The sequence below is a fragment of the Garra rufa genome, chromosome 15 (genome assembly GCF_049309525.1).
Source record: "Garra rufa chromosome 15, GarRuf1.0, whole genome shotgun sequence".
In the NCBI taxonomy this organism is placed as follows: Eukaryota; Metazoa; Chordata; class Actinopteri; order Cypriniformes; family Cyprinidae; genus Garra; species Garra rufa.
Window position 1 is genome coordinate 17,807,636 of NC_133375.1, and position 24,394 is coordinate 17,832,029.

The following is a 24,394-nucleotide window of genomic DNA, read 5'->3' on the forward strand; positions in this document are numbered from 1 at the left end:
TTACATATTTATTTAAGACAGTGATTCACCATGTTTACTATTTGTATAATTATTTGTATAATTTTGTTATTTATTTGTGAAGCCAATGATTCACCATCTTCATTATTATTTTTTATTATTATTATTATTATTTACTTATTTATTTAAGCCAATGATTTACCATGTTTATTATTATTACTATTATTATTTACTTATTTATTTAAGGCAATTATTTACCATGTTTATTATATTACTGTTTTTAAGACAATGATTCACCATGTTTACTTTTTGTATAATTATTTGTAAATGTTATTTATAAAGCCAATGATTCACCATCTTCATTGTTATTATTATTATTATTATATATTAGGTGGATAAAACTGTGGTATTAGGACAGTGTGTGTTACAATATACAATATATACAATATACAATAATAAAAAAATACAACTGTATATTTTTTATTATTGTTTTAAATTTATGTATTTATTTATTTAGATATTTATTGTATATTTAGCCAATAATTGACTGTTTATTAGTATTATTAGAATTTAATATGTTAAGCAATGATTCACCATATTTATTTCTTTTTTAAAATAATTTCATATACAGTACTTTACTTCTTATTAAGCCAGTGATTCGCCATATATTATTTTTATTAATGTATATTTGGTAAATAAAACAGTGGTGTTAGGACAGTGTGTGTTTATACAACTGTATATTGTTTTATATTTATTTATTTAGATATAAATTAAGCAATTAAGGAATGATTCACCATATTTATTTATTTTTTAATAATTTAATATACAGTATTTTACTTTTTATTAAGCAAGTGATTCACCATATTTATCTTTATTACAAGCTCAGCAGTATTTGATGTAGTCCGATACTTTCCTTTACCTTGTATAGTTTTGTTTGTGTTTTTGAGAATGATGGCATTTCCTCAGGTTGGCATCTTCTTAATTTGACAAACTTCTACAAAATAACTCCAAATTAAATACTGCAGACAGTCCATATATTTTTAAATAGTCACAAAAAAAAAATAATTTGGTATTTTTTCTGCAGTCCTGTCACAACCTACCAGTTGGGACTGATGGCTTAACCATTTGTAGTGGTGATATAGAGAATTAGGGGTAGATTTAGGTGGGGGATTGAACTGTTTTGGAGGGAAGATATCCAGCTAAAGCTAGTCTCTAATGATAGCCGGGCGATTGAGTCGGGAGTGCTCAGGCGAGCAGGGTGGAGGAAAGGCCTGCACCGTCACTTCCACTCAGCATCCTTCCAGCTCCCCACCTCCCCGCCCCGGCCTCCCTCCCCTTGACTGACATCAAAATATGGAGCGACAAGCTGTCGGCCCACCGCTGAAATCTGATTAGACATTGATTTCAGCAATCGTTCCCATTGGCCACAACGTTTATGCGAATTTGTTTTCTGAGAGCGAGGGAAGCAGGGACCGAGAGAAGGAGAAGCCAGTGTGGGTTTAGCGTGGCAAGATGGCCGTCGGCATGTCAGACAGTAGATCAGAGGAGACATTCTCTCTTATTAATTTCTTAATGCATTAGTATGCATATGTATGCATGCTTCACTCACATGTACACACCAGGATTAGGACACACACTTCAATGCAAGCGGACAAATAAACACCCGCGCTCCCTGTCATGCTTCTGTGAATTATCTATATTCTTTTACGTAACAAACTGAACAACATTTATGGGATATATATATATATATATATATATATATATATATATATATATATATATATATATAATTATTTATTTGATAACAATGCAATGCACGTTAGTATTATTATTATTATTATTATTATTACATTTTCAAATATTCAAATAACTTTTTTATTTTAATTTATATTGTCATTTATTCCTGTGATTAAGAAATTATGCTGATTTAAAGCTTAATTATTATTGTTGATCAGTTGTTAATGTTTTTAGTTATTTTTGGGGGAAACCATAATACATTTTTCAGGATTCTTTGATTAATATAAACGTCATTGATAAGCATTTATTTAAAAAAAAAAAAGAAATATTTATGTATTGTTTATTTTTTTATTTGATAACAATATAATACAATATTATCATTAATACATTTTCAAATAACTATCTTCTATTTTAAGTTAAAATTTAATTTATTCCTGTGATGAATAAATTATGCTGATTTGAACCGTAGTTATTATTGGGGTTATTAAGGTTATTAGTAATATTAATGCTTTTTTTTAAAACCATAATACATCTTTTCAGGATTCTTTCATTGATCTGCATTTATTTGATTTTTTTTATTAATTAATTAATTAATTTTTATTTGTTTGTTTGATAATAATATAATACAACTGTATTATTATTATTATTATTATTATTATTATTATTATTATTATTACATTTTTAAATAACTCTTCTATATTTATTTAAAATTTAATTTATTTAATTTATTGCTGTGAAAATTATGCTAATTTGAGGTTAGTTATTTTTGGCGCTCAGTTATAAATGATATTAATAATATTAATATTAATTTTTTATATACTACATTTTTCAGGATTCTTTGATTAATATAAATGTCAATGATCAACATTTATTTATTTATGTTTGATAACAGTATAATACAACAAAATTATTAGTAGTATTAGTAGTATTACTATTACATTTTCAAATAGCTATCTTCTGTTTTAATTTAAAATGTAATGTATTCTTATAAATTATGCTGATTTAAAGCTTAGTCATTATTGGTGCTTAGTTATTAATGTTCTATCTATCTATCTATCTATCTATCTCTATCTATCTATCTATCTATCTATCTATCTATCTATCTATCTATCTATCTATCTATCTATCTATCTATCTATCTATCTATCTATCTATCTATCTATCTATCTATCGTTCTATCTTTTTTAAATACTTTTTTGTAACGTTATAAATGTCTGTACTGTCATTTTGATCAATTTAATGCATCCTTGCTAAAATAAGTATTATTTATAATTTTTTACTTACTATAATACATTTTTGAATGGTAGTGTATCAAGTGTCCATGAAAATGTTTAACAGCAAAAAGTGTTTTCAAGATTCATAAAAATATAGAGCAAAAGCACAAGACGTGCATAAGAGACTTCTATCAAAAAAAAAAAAAGAAACATTTAAAAAATCGTATTATATTATTTTAAACTTTTGCACACCAATGTGTATGTATATAAAGTGTATTTCTTTTTTGACTGTGAAATGACTTACCTTTTTCCTTTTTTGTTTTCAGGGTAATGGGGGATGGCAGGATGCTACGACTCCATCCTCTGTGATCTCCCCTACAGAAGGCCCTGGTAGTGTGCACTCTGATACCTCGAACTGATCTCCTCATTGACAAGGCCCCTTCCCAAGCTGTGGACAACCAATCACAGAATTACAAAACCACAGACTGACCAATCAGAGATACAGAATAAACTCTAACAGCTAATCCAGAAACATCGTCACGGAATCATCCACAGTACTTTTCCACAGTGTTTTGGAAGCTGGACATTTCTTAGCCGTAACATCAGTCCACTGCGGTTTTTACTAACGATCTCTCCTCCAATCGTATTAAACCAGTATGTTTTTGTTTCTTTTATCATTTGAACTGTACAAGCTCAAAATGTATGTGAGTTATTAGGGTTTTTTCCTCTTCTTTTGAGTTTATTACTGGTCATAACCCCTCTCCATAATTCTAACCAACTGTCGGCAAAGCTTTAGTGCAGGAATACAACTGATACTTACAAAAGTATATTCATATGATGCTAACCGATGCATTTAACAGGGCTAAATGCTACAGAAGGCAGCTTGGGGACTTCATTGCTGATATTTTTTGAGTTTTTATTAATGTCACACCTAGCAATGACTTAAACAAGACCACAATGGAAGGCAATCCACTCCATTTTGGGGGGTGATTTTTTGAAATACCTGGCAATTAATGTCTTTTTTTAAAAACACAAAACGTAATCGATATTCAGTCCACAACGATTAATGAAGGAAGTGTTGAAGATGTGAAAAGGAAACATGGGTCATCTTGTTGGACGCTCTTCTGGCAATTTTTTCATTCAAAAACGTTCTTGTATATGACATAGCTTGAGAGTATTTATACATCTCACAAATAAATACTCAGCTTTATTACCTCATTGAAACTCATAGAAAACCAATAGATTTAAAACATTTCTTTAGCTTATAGTGCTCTCACTGACTACCTCTCAACAAAATCACCACCACCACCGTTTTTGTCTTTTACTTTCTGTCAATCTTTTTTTGTCTTTTTAAATACATTTTTTTTTACTTTTGTTAGATTCAGTTCCATCTTGTAAGAAATTTGCTCTCTCTGTCTCTCTCTCGCTCTTTATGTAATCTAATGTATATTTTAACCTTCTAAGAAAACTAAGTTGCTTTGCTGCGACTTTTAAAAATAAAAAAAAAAATTAAAAAATAACCATAATATTAATAATATGAATAACACGGAGAGTACGGAGAGTACAGTGGCTGGTGGAGGGGAATTTTGTGCTGGAACAGGGAGGGGGAAATACGATCATAAAATTAACACCAAACAGTAAAACTGTTGTAAATACTGAAGAACATTTTGAATGTTGCTCATCTTGTTACTAATTCATGCAAAAAAGAATAAAAAATTAATAAACAAAAACCCATGATTTAAAAAAAAAAGGAAAGAAAACCTGTAATGCATAGAGGTTTCAGTATTCAGAATTGTACATTTCAAACCCTGTGTGACAGGGTTCTGACTTTCTTTCTCTTTTTTTGTATCGTATGTGATTCTGAAACTGATAAAAAAAAGTCATACAAAATTTATTTGTGGCAGTGGTTCTAATGTATTAAAGATGTTTCGTGTTTCTTTCTAACCAGACTACACCCTGGACTGAAAAGTCTTCCTTGTGGTAGTTATGTGTAATTTCAAACATGAATAAACTGTTTTCCTTTCATGACAGACTGTCTTGATATTGCCTTCTTTGTTTTAGGTGCATTTGAGGTGATTATAATAGTAATAAAAATAACAATATGTGACCCTGGACCACAAAAATCATTGTGGTCCAGATCCAATTTTTTTTTATGCCAAAAATCATTAGGATATTAAGTACAGATCATGTTCCATGAAGATATTTTGTCAATTTCATGCTGTAAATATATCGAAACTTTTGATTAATAATATGCATTGCTAAGAACTTCATTTGGACAACTTTAAAGGCTTTTTTTCAATATTTTGATTTTTTTGCACCCTCAGATTCCAGATTTTCAAATAGTTGTATCTCGGACAAATATTGCCCTATCCTAACAAACCATACATCAATGGAAAGTCTATTGTATTATGAGTACTTCTGTTATACATGTGTATCCATGCACATATCAAAACCAGAGTCTTGTTCATTTGCATGAATACCTCTTCATGGCAATTTCAACAAAGTGAGAGATTTCTTCTCCTCCAGCACGCATGTATCAAATCAAGCACACACGGCGAACTAAACACAACACCCCATTTTGCTAACGCGTAAGTGCTTGTGTCACATTACTTAGACAATCATACGCCAATATCTTAAATGCATTAGTACACGTCTACGCAAACCACACATGCGCATGACAGAGCTTCTAAGAAGAATTGACAGTCCCCTCATAGAAAGCATGGTTCCCCCCGCAGGCTTGTTCTCTGTCAAAGAGAAAGAGAGGGATTTTAGCATAGTGAGGGCTGCTGGGGCCAAATGAATTATTTGGTTTGATAGGGATCCATGGAACAGCTTGTGAGAAGCTATTCCATGTGGCATGGCGACATGTGACAAGATTGCATTAATAGTACTAATTGTTGCCTGAGCCCTTTGACAAATGCAACTAAATTAATAGCTTCCTTTAATTGGCCTGTTTGTGAATTCACACTCCGGCCCAAATCCGGGAATTCTTTTTACAAATAAACAGGATGTGATCTTTAGACAATGAGTCCAGCTTAAGCTTCTTATGAGAGTCTGGCATTGTAGAGAATGGATAAAGGCACACTCTATTCAAAACACAAGGAAAAATGCTCAGAAATGGAACACATGCAGCTCAGTTCAAAAATAATAAACAATAGTGTTTTCACAACGCGTCATCAAGCGACCATATTGGCGACACTGAACATAAACAATGCCACTGAACAGAATAAAACTTGCATATTTTGCTGATTATTGCTGCTGAAAATGTCCAATTATTGTCATGCTTTGGGCTGTACTAATTGGTCGGACCGGGAAAAACATTTGGAGTACTGTAGACTGCCAAAAGTTATAGCAAATCAAGGAGAAGAGTGCAAAAAAAACTGAGGAACAAAAGGCATTTGTGGTTGGCCAAACTGAACCAGGATTTCCAGGGCAAGAATCTTGACAACATTCATGTTTGTTCTTATTATTTCTGGTCAGGTAAGTGAAATATTAGGCTAATATCTTAATTAATACTGCTCGTATGTATCTTTACCACCTATTAATATTAGTTTGTAAATATATTGTGCCCTTTCCTGCTTACTAAGTCTTTCTCTGTATGATTTAGCAGCTTCTACACATTTTTCCTTGTTAAAAAACAGCTTAGGCTGGTTAGGTAGCTTTTGATGCTGGTTTAAGCTGGTCCTTTGCTGGTTTATGGTTTACCTACCTTGACCAGCTAAGGACAAGCATAAACCAACAAAGGACCAGCATGAACCAGCTAAGGACCATCATAAACCAACATCAAAACCTACCTAACCAGCATATGCTGTTTTTTTTTTTTTTGTTGTTTTTTTTCAATAGAGTTTCCATGGTTTAGACAGCATAAATTAGCAGAACAACGTATTCAGTAGTACATTAACCGTGTAATCCATGCGTTTACTTCTGAGTATGGAAAGTATGGCCACACATCCATGTAACTGACCAAACCGTGATGTAAATGCAAACTCTCTATAGTTTATGCAGCCACCGTATTGTTGAATTCTGCTAATAACAATCAATAGAAGTTCAAGAACATATTCTAAACAATTTCTGATTAAACCATAGATATTACCAGTTCCCTGAGTGTCTGCAAATGTAGAATTCAGCACAATACAATACAATAAAAACGAAGCAGTTTGCTACCAAGGCATTTAAAGGATACTAAACATGTAATATTAAGTAAATACATATTAAAAACACAAACAAAACACATTTTTACCTGTAAAAGCGTATCCACTTTGTTCAGGAATTTAAATTCAGCGGCCGTTTAAATGCGCGTCTTTCGCCCGCGCAAATTCGTTATTTCAAATGTATGGAAGCGACGCGGTTTTTACCATAGATATATATACATAGATATCCCATTGGACCGCTCCAAGCGCGTAGATGCGTCCGCCATTTTGCCGCGGTCCACTTGACGTCATTCACCATTCTGTAGGTTCGCAGACCAACGGCTGTGCAGGACTGATATTTTGAATATTCAGTGATTACTATGGTGATTTACCCAGAGCCATAGAGAAACAGAGTTACGACACTCCCATAGGCTTCCATAGGAACTGAGGAATGCGGAAGTAAAGCGTGTCATGGAGCGGCCAATAGTTCCAAACAACCAATAGCTCCTCCATTGAAGCCCATTCATTTCTGCGTTTCTCAAGCACAGTCGCCGGTAAATTGAAGAAATTACTGCATTTTTTAACATTTTAACGCATCAGTTGACCTCTCGGAAAACTGACCAGTAGTGGTATTTTATGAAGCGTGTTATAGTTAATGTTTATCGTTAAAAAATAAACAGTTATACTGTAAATGCAGTTAGATAACGAGAAAAACACCGCAATAGCGACCATAACCAGATACTAGTTGTCATATTTTTACGTTTTTAGTCTTTCTGCGATCTTTCTCTCACTGTAGGAGGTTGAAGTTTCAGTAAAGACTGCATTCAAGAAATACGATAAAAATGTATGCTGAATGCAATTGGTTGCCTTGTGTTTTTTTAAACACTGTTTTCATCTTTTCCATTATGTTAAATGCAATTTTTACTTGCCTTTTATAATATTCAGTTATGCTGTATATTTGAATATCATAAAATAACACGAGTAAATTACTTTTTTTTATTTAACATTAAATCGTTAAATCGAAACATATAAAAAAAGAGTGTTTTGATCATGTCCAAATACACATTCAACTGTATTTTACCTTAAATATCACACTAACTATAATATAAATACTATATTAGAAAATGTTATCTTTTAAATGGTCAGGATCATTATTGCACATACTGTATTATTTAGTACAAAAAAACTCCTCAAAATATTAACTAAATAGAACTGAACTATATATATTACAATTATTTAATTGAATAAAAGTTACACTTAAGGTGTTTGATCACATTTGACTGCCAAAAAGTATGAGGACATATTAATTATGTCTCTTTATCACTCCCCAGAAATAAATGCGATTGTAAAGCGTATTCAGAGAAGTTATCAATACACAATCAATGCACATTATGTGTTAATAATTACTCGAAATTGCTGCAAATATAGTAAAACTGTTGTCTATCCTGCTTAAACCCATTCAAACACATTGACAGCGCGGAGTTGTTTGGAACTATGGAGAGCTCCATGAACCACGTGACCGCGCGGCGGCGAGATCAAAGCGTGTCGCAACTCTCTTTCTAAATGGCTCTGGATTTACCTAGATCTATGGGTGAATGACGTCAAGTGGACCGCAGCAAAATGGCGAACGGCTTACGTATAAAGGCCCATAGAAACAGTCGCTAATGAGGCATCTAGGTATATATATATATCTATGGTTTTTACAACCAGATGCTACACAATGTTCCAAGATGGCTAACGCGTCAACGTGCCAGGAGCGGTCGAATGTGGCATGGATCTACCTGTTCATATAGTTTAAACCTCCTAATTTTTAAAGAGCAGGGATGGATATATTTTCCTTCACTGCACAAGGCTTCCAGTGTCTTCCACCTATAATTATTTTAAACAGGTATTTGTTACATGTTTTTTTTATCATGCACTGTTATTCTTCTAGTTATTTACTTACAGCAGCTAATGATTCCGTTGAGAACGCACAAGAATACAGATTATTACTACATTTCAAGGCTGTCAGTTGATTATAACAATGAATCATTTTCTCATGAATTATATTAACATGAATTATATGAACCTCTTAAAATTCCTATAAATATGTTTCTTTACAAGTGTGCATTCTGAATAATACATATATAAGAAGTCTAGTGAACATCTTCTAAAGTGTTTTTCAAATACAGGTTATATTTCATACCTGTTGAATTTCCATTTAAAAATGAGTTTGCCTGAGAAATGTGACCCTGGACCACAAAACCTGTCATAAGGGTAAATTTTTCGAAATTGAGATTTATGCATCATCTGAAAGCTGAATAAATAAGCTTATCATTGATGTATGGTTTGTTAGGACAGGACAATATTTGTCCGAGATAAAACTATTTGAAAATCTGGAATCTGAGGGTGCAAAAAAAAAAAAAAAAAGAAAAAAAAAATCTAAATATTGAGAAAATCACCTTTTAAATTGTCCAAATGAAGTGTTTAGCAATGCATATTACTAATCAAAAATTAAGTTTTGATGTATTTACAGTAGAAAATGTACAAAAATGTCTTCATGGAACATGATGTTTACTTAATATCCTAATGATTTTTGGCATAAAAGAAAAATCGATAATTTTGACCCATACAGTGTATTTTTGGCTATTGCTTTAAATATACCCCTGCTACTTAAGACTGGTTTTGTGGTCCAAGGTCACAAGTGGGATTTGCTTGAGTGTTGTGTTCTTATTCCAGTCTAAAATAGCTGAATGAATCCCGTACCTACCTTAAAGTAATTAAACTATGTAAAACATATTTAATTAATCTTAAACCGTAGCATTGATTGCCAATGAAAAATGACACAGGATTGTGAACAAAACATTTAATAGAAATAAATAAATTGCTTTGATCTTATTTATCAGGTCTCGTTTACACTGCAGTATTGCAGACACAGTAACTAGTTTAGAGCACTGACACCCTGTGGTGAAATAATTTTGTATGTTTACAGCTACTGCTTTCTCAGATCAGCTTGGGTTTGATTAAAACCTCATGTTCTTTGAGTTTGAAAAATTCTGAACTTAGTAATCAATAGAATATCTCTTCTAAAAACTAACCAAAAACTAATATTTGTGTCACAAAGAGCAGTGCAAGTTGTCCAACACAGAAACTGTTGTGCAAACACACACTAAACTAGCTTGCTAGCTAACTTGTACTAACAATGTACAATCTGTATAGTGTGCAATACAAGTAAAATGTGTGTGGTTAGCAAGTAAGCTAACCGCATGTTAAAATAACAAAAGTGTTTAGTAATTTCACGCCTGGGAGTTTGAATTTGTTGAAGTAAATGGAACAAAATGGCCATAATAACTGATCTTCTAACCCTAAATCAATGATAAAGCATGCACTCCTGATAATAGAGCAATTTTTTTTAAAAGAGCACTGCAAATACAGACTTTCCTCAGACAAATTCAAGTATTAGCTGACAAAAGATAAAACCATTACGAAGCTCAGAGTAAGGTCATGCACTGCAGTTAAAGTGTCACTTTTAACCTAAAGTAGTGCTTTCTTAGACCAGCTAGTATATGCACCAGGAGTTTTACAGCACTTTCTGTTCTTACTAATGACCTGATTGACTTTGCAAGCAGAGAAAGAACTAATGGTTCAAAAGGAAGAATGTATTAGATGTCTAATGCCTGGAAGACATGGGGCTAATCATTATGCCATGAGAAATTACACACTCTTTTTGATCATTTTACCACCTAAATTACCGTAAACTGTTTCAATAGCATGCCAAAGCATCTGCAAAATATCAGTCCAAATTCAAAACATCGGCAACTTTCTTTTGTTGTGTCAATTTATTTATTTTTTTTATAAACTTGGATGGCTGAGAGAGAGGCACAGCGATAAACAGTTTGACCTTCAAATCTTGTTGCAGGTAAACCTATTTAGCATTGCCTCAGTCAACTGCTCCCGGTGGTCAGTACCCCTAGTAATTAGAGGGGCAGCGCAAATCATATACAGACCTTGAATAATGAAAGCCAATTTAAACAATTCCCCCTCTGATCCTACTAGAATGATTTAGCTGCCAATGTGAGACTTCAATAGCCTCATTTGTTGCGATGGTGTTTTTGTATATTAATGTAATGTGGGAACTGAGAGGGGTTTGACTGCTAAGAGAGGGGGTGTGTGTCTTTTTGCACTGATTTAAAGGGGGAAAAAATAGTTTTTAACCTGACTGAAAGCTGATTATTATAGAAGTTTATTTCTGCCTCAAGAGTAAAAATAGGTAATTGCGACCTTATTTCTTGTAATTGCTACTTTATATCTACCATTTTTTTTTTGCCAATTTAAATTTGTTTCTCATAATTTCTAATTTCTAATTTATAGTGTTACTTTAAATCAGTCAATGTGACTTTTCAATTGTGATTGTGTCTCACAGTGTGAATGTGTCTGAATTGTGACTATTTCTTAAAATAAAAGTTTCTATCCCTAAAACATGACTTTACATCTTGCACTTTTTTTCTCTTTTTTCAGAACCTGGCTTCCATGCAACTGATATGTTCAAGACCCAGAAAGATAGTAAGGACATTGTTAAAATAGTCCATGTGACACCAGTGGCTTAACCTTAATTTTATTCGTCTTAGTACTCTCCTGAACATGCGTCGAAGATTGACACAGAAAAAAAGAATTGTTGAATAAAGTTGTTTTCTTTGCGCAAAAAATATTCTCGTAGCTTTCAGGTTTGGAACCACTGATGTCACATGGGCTATTTTAACAATGTCCTTACGACCTTTCTGGGCCTTGACCGTGTCAGTTGCATTGCTGTATATGCAGGGTCAGAAAGCGTCTTTAGGTTACGTATGTAGCCATGGTTACCTGAGAAGGGAACGAGACACTGCGTCCCCTAGGGTTTGCTATTGGGGAACGCCGCAGCGTGACTCGTGTCTGAAGAATGCATATAGAAAAACTACATAAAATGGCCGGCGTCAGCATATGACGTCACCGCGGCGCATCACTACCGGGCGACACAGTATAAAGAGCCGCCGATGTAAACACACATCCGCTTCATCGTCTGAAGCTTCTCATCCGAAGCATGGTAGAAAGCGTAGGGGACGCGGTGTCTCGTTCCCTTCTCAGGGAACCATGGTTACATACGTAACCTAGAGACGTTCCCTTCCGAGGGAACTCTCACCGCGTCCCCTAGGGGTCGCTATTGGGGAACGGTTTTACCCACGTCTCCATGCTGAGGGGAGTGCATAGTAGCGAGCACTTAACCCTCTGGGGCCTGAGGTGTTTTGGGGCCCTGAAGAAGTTTTGACATGCCCTGACATTTGTGCTTTTTTCAGTATCTTAAAAACATATGAATGGTTAAAGTCAGATTACATTGTAATCAGCACATATTGGGCTACAATAATATGCAAGCAACATTAATGTGCATGTTTGTGTTTTTGAGAAAACTATGTTTATGCGTGGTTATTGAAAATCTAAAGTTTTGAAGTCACTGAAATAAGGCCATGAAGCACATACAGGACATTTCTTTACAAGACTTTAGATAATTGGATGTCGTAGGCTAGAATTTTTTCAACCAAATGATGTGAAAATCATCTCGTTCACTCGTTCAGAGAAAACAATATATTGATTTAAATTTTATAAAACATGTTTTGTGATCGAAAGGGATTATTCATAGGTGTGGCAATGGCCCATGAATATTTAGCAATTCACACCTGAAAGACAAAAGGGCCCTCCCTAATGGCCCCATCAATGTCTGACTTGACTATAGCAGGTAAGGAAACAATGTGAAAAGATTCAGAGAATGGAGTTTTAGATTATTTTTATTTTATTTACTATCACTGTATAACCAAAACATACATAATGAAGGTCCAAGACACATTATTGAGCTCCCTCATCTTACCACACAGATGTGCACAGACTTTGTGGCATTTCTGAAAACTTCTTCTGAATTCTGTTCAACAAATGAAACAAATCTTACCTGCTATTTTGTGTGCCCTTAAAAAAATACAAAAAAAGTCAAAAACTTGTTTTACACTAGAATATCAGTGTAGTTGAACATCTCAAGTTTCTAGTGTTCTCAGAGGAAAACAGTTTGAAGGGACTCATGGGAAAGAGGGCAGGATTCATCTTTTGAGCAGGTTTGAGATCACTACAAAAACAAAACAAACCAAAAATCATATCAGGATCATCTGTCAGAATACAGCCTATACTCTAGAATTTGTACTAATGTAAAAAAAAGGACATGTAATATCTAAGAAACTAATAATTATCGTTTAGCACTATATTACTAATAAACGTGATGTAAACACACATTCAGTGTAAGCACTCATATTACTTTTACACTGTTATACAATAAAATAAATAAATAAAGTATGATTCTACATTCATAAAGATATCGTCATAAATGCATCTCACAGTCATAATCACATCGTTTTCTAGAACATTATAAATATCCTGCCATTGTAAGAGATGCAATGCAATCAAACGTACTTCATAATGTTTCATTTGATAAAGTCAGGAATTTTAGTTTGGAATAAGTCTAACTAGTAAAATGTGTACATGTTTTGTCAAAGTAAATAACAGCGAAAGCTAGTAGGAAAATGAAAGTAAGACTTACTCATGTAACTGTCTCCTCCTGCTGGGTTTGCGTCGCATCGCGTCCTTCTTAGGATTGAGGTAGATATAAGTCTTATTCCTCACAGCATATCTTCATTCAGTAACAAACTGTAACCAAGATGAACTTGAAGTCATGTTGCTTTGTTGCGGTGATGTGGGAGTTTCCTCGCGTACAGATACTCCGGTCCTTGCCGCGCTAGTAGCACATGGCTAATTTGCATGGCAAAAGATTTCACGATAGTGGGCGCGGTCACATTAGAGATAATTAGTTGGAACTGGATAGACTAGACATCTCCTTGGTTTCATATAGATTAATTTATCACAGATTATTTGTTTTTGATAAAACTTACTTCGTTTAAAAGCATAAATCTCAAGCTTTCAGTAGATACCACTTTTATGTTTGTGTGCTAAATATTCACCGTGTTTGAATGATATAAGTGACGCATTTCTAAAAGCAGTTCACGGAGACAGAGAAAACAGAAATCACCCTGTTTGTTTTCTTTATTCTAAATAAAAAAACACAACTTTCTGCTGTTCTTTTGAGTGTGCCCAAATAACAGTGCAAGCTTTACAGTCTCCATTGATGTGTATCTCTAATGTGTATGACTTAAACCGACAGAGCATTTTTAGTGTCTTTTGCGCTGATCTTAAAAAAAAAGTAGGTTGGTCACGCCGGCGTGACCGTCGGCCCCAGGGGGTTAATGTAAATTCTGTGAAGAATTACCCTTATAGGACGGAGTGACAGCTGTCAGAACGTATCCTCCCCGGCCAAAGCCTGAACTGTTACTCACTTACCCGGATGGGTCAAAGGACCCAGAGCACAGCTCAGGTTGGAATAGGAGATTCCTTCGGAGGAACGGCTAAGTTGATACTTAGACTTTACTAGAACAGGGACTGCCAGTACTACCGAGTCTAGTTCCCTCAGTGAACTGACTCAGAAATAGCAACTAACAGGCCTGTCCTAAGACAGAGACCGTTCTAGAAGGGGTTACCGTCAGATAACACACCCTGGATAACAGATGGTCAGGAGATATCTAAGATGATATCGAGTGAAGTTGGGCCCAGGGAGACCGGGGTTTTAAACCAACTCAAAAAATGGGAACGAAGACTGCGTATCCCATACCGTATAGGATTTTAGAAAAGAACCCAGAAACTTGGTGAGAACTTACCACTTATGTGGATTTTAGGAAGTGCACAAGGATTTGCATGCGCACTTACCACTATTGTGGATTTCAGAAAGTGCCCAGGGTTTAGCGTGGGACACTACCCTAGTAAATGGGATTTAGAGACTGTGTTTTCCCCCTTTTTGGGGGTTTCACTGTTAAAGCTCCAGATTTGTCAGAGATGACAAGCATTAAAATAGGGGAGGAACCCTCCCTGAGGGGAGCAATGCTACATCCTATTCAGGACAGACAGTCCGCAAACTGTTAGTCGACTGATGAAGTCATGGAGCTACTGACCATCATGATAGTGGACGCAGACAGCGGACAGACCCCTAACCCCGACTTGCAGGGAGGAACATCCGTCCTTAAAAGGGCTATGCTCTGAAGGGACCCTTTAGTGTGAAGGGGAGCATACTAAAGCCAGTCCACATGGATGCTTACTAGGAGAAGGTGGTGCTCAGAAATTACCCTTCCTTAGAAGGGGGAGCATACTCATCCCACTAGGAGCCATGCTCTATAATGGTGAAGGGGAGCGAACGTGCTCGAATCAGGAACCCTGAGAAAAGGTAGTGACTATTTCTTCCTTTTGTCAAAGGGAGAAAATTCACCATGCGGCAGTGGCGCTGCTTTGAAGGAACCTTGAATAAGGTGAGCTGCCAACAGCCTGAAGAGACTTCTACGTAAGGAGCCCTTGCTTCTAGCACGCCAAGGGCAGGCTTCAAAACCCTGAGAAACAGGGAGGAATGCCAACACCCGCCAGAAGGTGGTGCTCTAGTAAGACCCTTTCCGCAGAAAGGGGAGCAGCCAAAGTCATCTCAAGGCCCTGAAAAGGGAGAGCTCCTAGTTAGTCATGAAGCCTGAAGGGGAGGTGATACTCGACCCGGAAGTCAGGCACAGACAGGCTCCTAACCCTGATAACAGAGAGGAAAACCCGCCTGCCAGGAGGCAGCGCTCAGATTTCACCCTTCTTAGAAGGGGAGCTTACTTCTCCTGCCAGGAGCAGCGCTCTTAAGTGGAACCCTTCTCAAAGGGGAGCAATCATACTTGACTCAGGAAGCCTGATGACAGATTCTACCCAACCAAAGGGGAATTTGTCCATACAACAGTGGTGCTACTGATGAACCTTGATTTAAGGTGAGCTGCTGTCGTCGAAGAGCTCTGAGAGGACCCTTCCCGCGGAAAGGGGAGCTACCAAATTGTTACCTTAAGGTCCTGAGAAGGGAGCTCCTGGTTAGTCATGAGGACAGACTCCTAACCCTGAAGGCCAGGGAGGAACGCCCATCCAGCCGAGGGGGCGCTCATTACGAACCCTTTCCTCAGAAAGGGGAGAGCCCGGCTCGTGCGTGAGGCCTGAAGAGTGAGAATCAACCTGAACAAGGAGGACAGGCTTCTAACCCAGATGATCGGGAGGAAAACCTGGCTCTGTCAGCGAGAGCGGTACTCTGAATAGAACCTTTCCCACGGAAAAGGGAGTACTACTTAGATCGGATCGGCCCTGCCCTCAGGGGGATCGATAGAGCACCAAGGAAATTATGTTCCTGTCTCAACAGGACATAAGCTTCCAGATACCTGAGAAATTGCTCCACGGAGACAAGAACTCGGTGCTGATCGCTTCAGCTGATAAACTCACCCCTCAGCTCTGGTTCTCCACAGAGAGAGGGTCTGGAGGAGGGATTCTCACGAGGTTAAATGGCCTGTAAGGGACATAGTAAACATTTTAAGGATTTGTAAAGAAACTCAGAGAGCTTACCTTGATGAGGACAAAGGTCCTGTGTCTAACATATGTCTGTAAGGTTGGTTTTACTGCACAACCTGTGGTGTGGAGGAGATGAACACCGCCATGACCGTCACCCTAGGATCAAAGGGGGAGCATCCGCCGCAGACTCATAATACTTTCCCTGAAAGTATAAACACAACAGACAGGTTGAGACAGTATAAAGTTTTCTTAAGCTCAGAGGGCGAAAACCGGCGCCGAAACGCACCCACTGCCTGACCTGCTGCTGCGTATGCTTTGCCATTTAAGCTAGATGTAACTTGAAGGGGCGCTGATGGCAAAGAGGGAGCCTTAAGAGAGGATGTCTCGCCTGTTGAGAGATAGTTGGCTAACGTCTCATCAACAGGGGGCATCTTCTCATAGCCGTGTTCCCGCATTCCTTCAGTATTTGAATAATTAGCAAATGGGAATCTAAAAATGCGGGAAGAGAACGGCTTTTTCCATACCTTCTCGATCTTTGAATGGAGGTCGGGAAGGAATGGAAGGCTTACCGGAGCCTGGAGGCGATGGTCGGACAGGTAGCATTCATCCAGGCGGCCCTGCGGGGCTTCCTTTCTGGCACGCTTCCAAGGCAAGTCAAGTCTTGCCGTGGCCCGATCCATGACCTCCAAAATACGCAGGGCAGGAAATAGAGGAAGACTCAGCCTCAGCTTCTTCGCCTTCAAAAAGCATTTCCTGCTCATCCTGGGTGGACTTTCGTACTGGTGCAGGGATGTGAGGGAGGCAGAGCGAAAGTCCACAACACCAACTCCCTGACGGTGATTGGTTGGAACACTGTTTGTTTTGCTGTGGAATCGTTGGTAGCACCGATTGTTTTTTTGGCATATCTCGGACCCTAGGCTGACCACAGAGACGCGTTTTTTTTTTTTTTTTTTTTTTTTACAGACAATTTATGGGGCAGGCAGCGAGCAGATCGTGAAGAAAGGTCAGCTGAAAGTGACACTTTATGTTTCAGGCTTGAAATCGCTGATACAACCTTTAAAACACAATTAAACCTTTAGAAACTATTAGAAAACAGAATTAGCTTGAGCTGTTAAACATACATACAGTTAGCCCATACGTGTGCAGAAGTTTGAGTAGCTAATATGGCAATTTCAACAGAGCTCTCACAAAAGCTATAGAGAAGAAATAATTGTATTACTTTAAAAATTCTAAGGCTATATGAATTTCCAAGACATTAAAAGTTCCTAGAGACACAGTTGGCAACCTTATTCTTTAGTTTAAAATGTGTAGTACCAGAAAACCTTTGAGGGTGTTGAGAGTGTGGAGCAACAAAGAAAAACCTGCAATGTACAGCTACATACTTGCAGATGACCCGGCGAAAAGAGGAAAAACATATTTAAATTCAGTGTATAAGAAGAACACTAGACAAGTATGGCCTTCATGTTGAGGTATCTTGCCAAATACCACTCTTGGCAACATAAAGGCTGACTTGAACATGCTAAAATTCATTTGGATAGACCTGTGGAGTGTTTTATGGAGTGTTGTGACCAAACTGGAACATTTGTACCCTTGGATCAGCAGTATGTCTGGTGCAAAAAAAGGCAAAACTCATGAGCAGAAGAACACCATCTCCATGGTTAAACTTGGAGGTGGGCCAGTCCTGTTATGGGGTTGTTTTACCGTATGAAGGACATCATGGATTATTTGAAATTTTAGGCCATTTCAGCAAGAATTGTGATGCCTTTGGTGCAAAGACTGAAGCTAATGATCAATGGACCTTCCTGCAGGACAATCATCCTGAAGTATACATCCAAATCTAATCACGCTTGGTTTAGAGATCAGTCGTAGAATGCTCTTGAGTGGCCTGTTCAGTCTCCAGATTTAATTCTCATTGAAAATATTAGGTTGAATTTGAAGAAGGCAGTGGTGAAGTAAAAACCGAAGATTATCAGTGACCATAAAGCATTTTCAGGTGAGGAGTGGGCCAAGATTGCAGTAGAGAGGTGACAGAAGCTTCTAAGCACTTCCAAGCAGCATTTATTGGTGGTTTTAGAGAATAAAAGATTCTGCACCAAATTTTACTTTTGGGGGTTGAACAATTTTGAACATGAATGCTTAGAGCTAATTAGAGTTTTTTCTATTATTCATCAAATTACGTTGTCAGAATTATTCAAATGTATATTAATAAACTTTCTCTAATAGTGTACTGATGCCTTTGTTGAATTGTTTTCACAAAATTTTGTTCTTCGCAGCAAAATGCCTTGCAGTTCGAGGGGGTTGAATAATTTCGATTGCAACTATATACTTGGTTTCATAAAATAAAACAAATAATAACAAATAGTTCTTCGACAAAGCAATGAAGTTTTTCAGTAATGTTTAGCAGACCCAACGTAAAAAATGACTTTAGTGGTGCAGTAATACTCATGTAATACAGAGTAACTGTTGCATTACTGCAGTACCACTTATGGATAATGTTCAACTTCACCAGTGTTGAAAATTTGAGAACAAGAATGAAATTTGTTGTGTCTGAAATATGCTGTCGAAAAAAGTTATTAGATGTTGTTAAAAAGACTGCTAAGTCAGTTTTTGTCCCCACCCTGATTTAGCCCTCTGCCAAAATAAAACAAGATTTACACTTCATAACAGTGTTGTTTTTGACAACCATCTTAGATTTAGTCTTAGTCTTAGTCTTTTGGACTAAAATGCTTCTTAGTTTTAGTCAAATTTTAGTCACTTCTATATGTGATAGTTTTAGTCCAATTTTAGTCGACGAAAAGTCAAAAAGGTTTTAGTCTAGTTTTAGTCAAAAAAAAGGGAAAAAAGTAGTCTTTTAACAAATTAATGTAGGTCAATAAGTATTTTGCTGTTGGGTAGTGTCACTTATAAGTTCTGAAAATAGCAGATCTATAGTTCAACACAATGTGAGCTTCCGGATCGACTATTTTCACCAATAATTACAATAATGAAGGAATGTTTTAGAACATAAAAGACAAACAAGGATGGAATGCTAAAACGGCTTGCCATACTAGTATAGCAAAGAGCATTTAATGCTAAAACGGCTTGCCATAGCGGCAAATACTTTTTAAGTTTTAATTGGCATGCACAATAAGCGGAAATGTCATGCATTTTAAACGTCTGACGGACCACCCACTAACATTTTCGTCTATTCTCGTCTCGTCAACGAAAACTCACACATGTCTCGTCATGTTTTAGTCATTAACGAGCCATTTTTATCTCGTCATCGTCTCGTTATCGTCATGAAAAAAAGTGGCGTCAACGAAATGATTTCGTCATCGTCATCGTTGACGAAAACAACACTGCTTCATAACAACTATTGAGACTTCATTGTGTTAGAAACCCTAGTTGTCAGTATCCTCAGTCTGAGCATCACTCTTCCTAACCGTCTTCCGTCTCTCCTCCCCTCCAAACACTCGGCTGCAAAGGTGAAGACTTAATTGAACCTGGTTTGGAGGTGACTGCAGAAGCCGGCCACACTCGCAGCAATTAACTGAAATGTCAGGCGCTTCTAATTCGAGTTATTCTGTCTGTCTGTGGTGGAAAGGGCTTCCTCCATGGGTCATTGGCTACCAATTTAAAATGGAAATTGACATCCATTTATTCCCATTTTCGCTGCAGACTCCTCCAAAATGAACCGTGCCTTTTAACCCAAGTGAGGCGAGGGAAAAATAGCTAGCAAGAGCCTTTTTATTTATTTAATTTTGTGCTATTCTGAATAATGGATAATGCAGCGGTAATACCGCAAACAAAAACAGTAGGAAGGACATCATAATTCTCTGGCCCTTCATAACTGGCTAAATGTGTTTAAATCAGCAGAATCAACCAAAGGACCTTTAATGCAAGGGAAGTTACATTTGTTAAAGACAATGTCTATTAGGATTGTCTCTAAGGTTCATTAAAGACAACATTTCCCCTGTAAAATTTAGCACGAAAAGCATGCACCATTAAATATGGAAATCCTGAATTTTATTAGCAATCTGCTAGATCTGAGCTGACGCCAATTAAATTAAAAGAAGATATCATTTATTAAGCTAGAGTTCATATTCTGTTAAATATGAAATGTAATTTTCTCCTCGTATTGATTAATTGCTGCTGGTGCATTGTTCAAAGACCCATGTAACATTTCAGTGAAAGGACATTGTTTATTCATTAAAATTTTAAACCATCCTTTTTGCTTGATGCTCCTCAGCTAGAAATGAAATGGCTGTGATTTAAAACTATAAATTAATAAATACATTTGAAAATGTAAAAGGAAAACGCAAAACTCCTATTTTTCATTAGAGGGCTTTAATATTTCATTCACTCCACTGATGCTAATTTTTCTCATCTGCTTCTCTCTTTCACAAACCCACACATATTTAATCAGTCAGCATTTTTTTTTAAATGGGCGGCCTCTGATATTAACATCTACAAAAAATATCTATATATAATTCACATATAAAATCATATATTAAATAACATACCACTATTGACCAATCAGCATCAAATATCTGTTATTGATTAATGTATTTGATCACACTGTCTTGGTGTTTATTTTTTGAAGGTCTCGGCAGATCGAGCGGATATCTGACAAGAGCCGAATCTCCTCTCGTATGATTTTATTGACGTTATAAAAATATCAACAGCAATATCACACACAGGACCCCAGCCAGACTTCCCTCTTGCCCACATGTAAGTATTCCACACACAATTTTCCACAACCTACCCGGCAGACTGAAGAAGGGGACGGGGAGGGCGAACAGAGTGGAGATGTGTTGATTGGTACTTGTTAAAGTATGATGTATGGCCCTCTCGGAGAGTACAGCTATCTGGAAGTCATTACAGTGGTCTCTCTTATTCTCCAACCAAAGTGAACTCTACATTTTAAAGGAGAATGTCCAGCCCTTTAATATCTGAATATAAATGGAGTGGTTATTTTAGAATGAGTGTGTGATTTATTACAGATACTTTGTCAAATTAAGTATACTTTGGGGTTGGGAGTTCGACTGAGCTCTGAAGTTTGCCGCTGTGGTTCAATTCACACTTTGCTCACTGTTGTAGGATGTCACCGTTTGATTAATGTGATGGAGGACATCCGGGCTGCTGGATTAGAAGGATAGGTTATGATCCCTGAGTTTCTGTCATGGTGGAATGTCTAATATGATCATGTTTGGATGGTGCGTGGCTACAGACAAATGAAGACACGTGGTTCCGACTGGTCCCTCTTGAAAAAAATTTGTAATTTTTTTAACCCAAATGCAGGGTTCAGCCTGTTGGGTCATTTTATTGAGTTGTTTTTATTATTTTACCCAAGTGCTGGGTAGTTTTTTTTTTTGCACTCTAAATGCTGGGTTATTTTTTTTTTTACCCAAATGTTGGGTTCAGCTTGTTGGGTCATTTTACTCGGTTATACCCAGGCACTGGATAGTTTTTCTGTAACTAAGCTGCTAGGTCATTTTTAATGCTGAGTTATTATTATTATTATTATTATTATTTTTTTTTTTTGCCCAATCACTGGGTTGACCTTGTCGTCGACGAAACAACCCAACTGCCGAGTTACAGTCAGAGCGCTGGCTTTTTGTGTCTTCTACAGGCGAGAGCCGTTCTCAGTGTCAATGATTTGATGCACTTCTTCAACAAAATAAAGGTTTGTATACATTTTATCTAATGTATAAAGTCTTTACTGAGCTGTAAATTATATTATTTTACACAACGCAACTTACAATGACGAGATGTCGTTTCGCATGATGGAAATGCCTTTTGCCTTGCATAGCATAAACTGATTTTATTCGTTATAATACAAAATTTATTTCATTTGATGTTAAAATATGAAGTACTAATCTCAGTACTGTTGGTTTATGGGCAGGTTATTGAGTAAGTCACGGCATCTTTCAGCTACGAGTGAAACATGGAGCAGCGGTCTGAGGTTTACAGTTCCTCCAGTGAACAGAAGCCCATCATCGGCTTTTTTTATTTAAAAAATGCTTGTTAAATGAGTTTAAATGTATGTAATATTGTAAACTATGCTGTATTCACCCAAATAAATTCAATTTGTCATATATTTTTGTCCATGGGTGCGCTGTAAAAAACAAATCTGTTGAATCAACTTAAAATAATTTGTTACCTGGCTGCCTTATAATTTTAAGTTTAGTCAACTCAAAAATGTTTAGTCAACTTAAAAATGTTAGGTTGTACTAAGTGACAACTTAGATATTTGAGTTGATTCAACTTAAAATTTTAAGGCAGCCAGGTAACTTAACCAGCTTTTAAGTTTAACAAACCAATTTATTTGTTAAGTCAACTAAAATAAAAGTTTTCTCTTAGTACAACGTAACATTTCAAGTTGACTAAACTTATCTGAGCTGACTGGACTTAAAATTTTAAGGCAGCAGGGCAACAAAATATTTTAAGTTTACTAAACAAATTGTATTTTTTTTTTTAACAGTGTGTTCTTGTTTAATTATTAAATGTTCATCTTTTGATTACTGCTGTTGCCTCTGTAATTCTGAGTGTGATTTTTAATTTACAGCCCATTTTAAGCCAGCAATATATAATAATTTTTAAAACAATTGTCTTGGTTTTCCCCAGTGTTTCCCCCTTTTGGATTGTCTGTTTGGTTTCTCCCATGCCCATATTTGGTCTTCCTGCTCGTTTGTGTGATCCCCTCCAGTTGTTGCAATTATCTCCCCTTTATAAGTTAGTTTGATTTCCCTGTTTCTTTGTCCGGCTACAAATGTTACACCTGTGTTCCTTCATTGTTCGTGTCTTCTCCTGCGATTCCTGTTTGTTTGTCACTCTGCCTGAAGATTTATTAAAGACTTTTTATGTACTCTACGTCGTGTTGAGCTTCCCTACACGCTTCGTGGCACTTTTTAACCTAGCATTTTTTAGATTGTACAAATCAGCCTGTTCCTCACACAAAGTTACCATATGACTTCTTTTAAATTATTACATTTCAATCTATTCTTCATATAAAGCAATCATAAGGTTTCAGATGACTTGAGATATATAATATAAAGTTGTATGAACCACTTTTATGCTGTTGTTATTAAAAAAAGCTTCTATCCCATTCATAGTAATTACATGAAACTAGTTTAATTCTTTAAAATGTCTCTTTTTCATTGTCATACCAGAATGTAAATGTAATTGACAGAATTTTCCTTTTATGATGCACAGTTTCTTTAAACCTCAAGGTTTCTAATGAGGTGATATTCATGGCAATATAGTGTGAAACAAATTCCTCTGGCTGGCCTTGGTTCTGTTGTGATAAATAAAGATTCAACTGATTTATTTTCTCTCTTCTGGCATTCACAGCTTATAAACAAAGATTGCAAGACAAATAGTTTTGAAACACTTGCTAATGCCCGTACAATTAACATTAAGTTTTGAGAATCCAATTAAAACTTTTGAGCTCTGAAACCACCACGTTTTGTTTTCTTCACGCTTGTGTAAATAGCTGGACTAATTATCACATGCCACAGACCCCCCTTCTCTAAACGCAACATTTTCAACAAAACCCTTCAACAACAATCCATCCACTATCTCTCACCTTCAACCTTGAGCTATATTACACGCTATCAGGCTGCAGACGGCGCGTGAGGAAGGAAAGGTAGCGTTCAACGTTCTTGGGGACTCATCTGTGAGTTTTGGGCAATGGCAGAACTGTGAAGACTGGTGACAGTAGACAGGTGTTCTCTTTACCTCTCAACACAAGCTTGTCAGACAGCATAGCAAAGCCTTTGTGCTCTTAAAGTGTAGTGACATCACAGACGCATCACTGAATCTGACTTTTTCCCCTTTCCATCTCAATTTTGCCCTATATTTGCACCTAGGAATAGTTGACCCAAAAATGAAAATTCTGGCATTGTTTACACACCCTTGTGTCTT

General features: G+C 36.4%; 1 protein-coding gene across 1 annotated transcript in view; it reads left to right on the forward strand.

The window, feature by feature from the left end:
- The window catches only part of pbx3b (pre-B-cell leukemia homeobox 3b), a 51,587-nt gene extending 46,648 nt beyond the window's left edge, over positions 1–4,939 (forward strand). The window contains exon 13 of the mRNA XM_073819816.1: positions 3,236–4,939. Within this exon, the coding sequence (XP_073675917.1) occupies positions 3,236–3,328 (93 nt within the window). The 3' untranslated portion in view covers positions 3,329–4,939. The remainder of the gene's footprint in view (positions 1–3,235) is intronic.
- Positions 4,940–24,394: the final 19,455 nt, after the last annotated feature.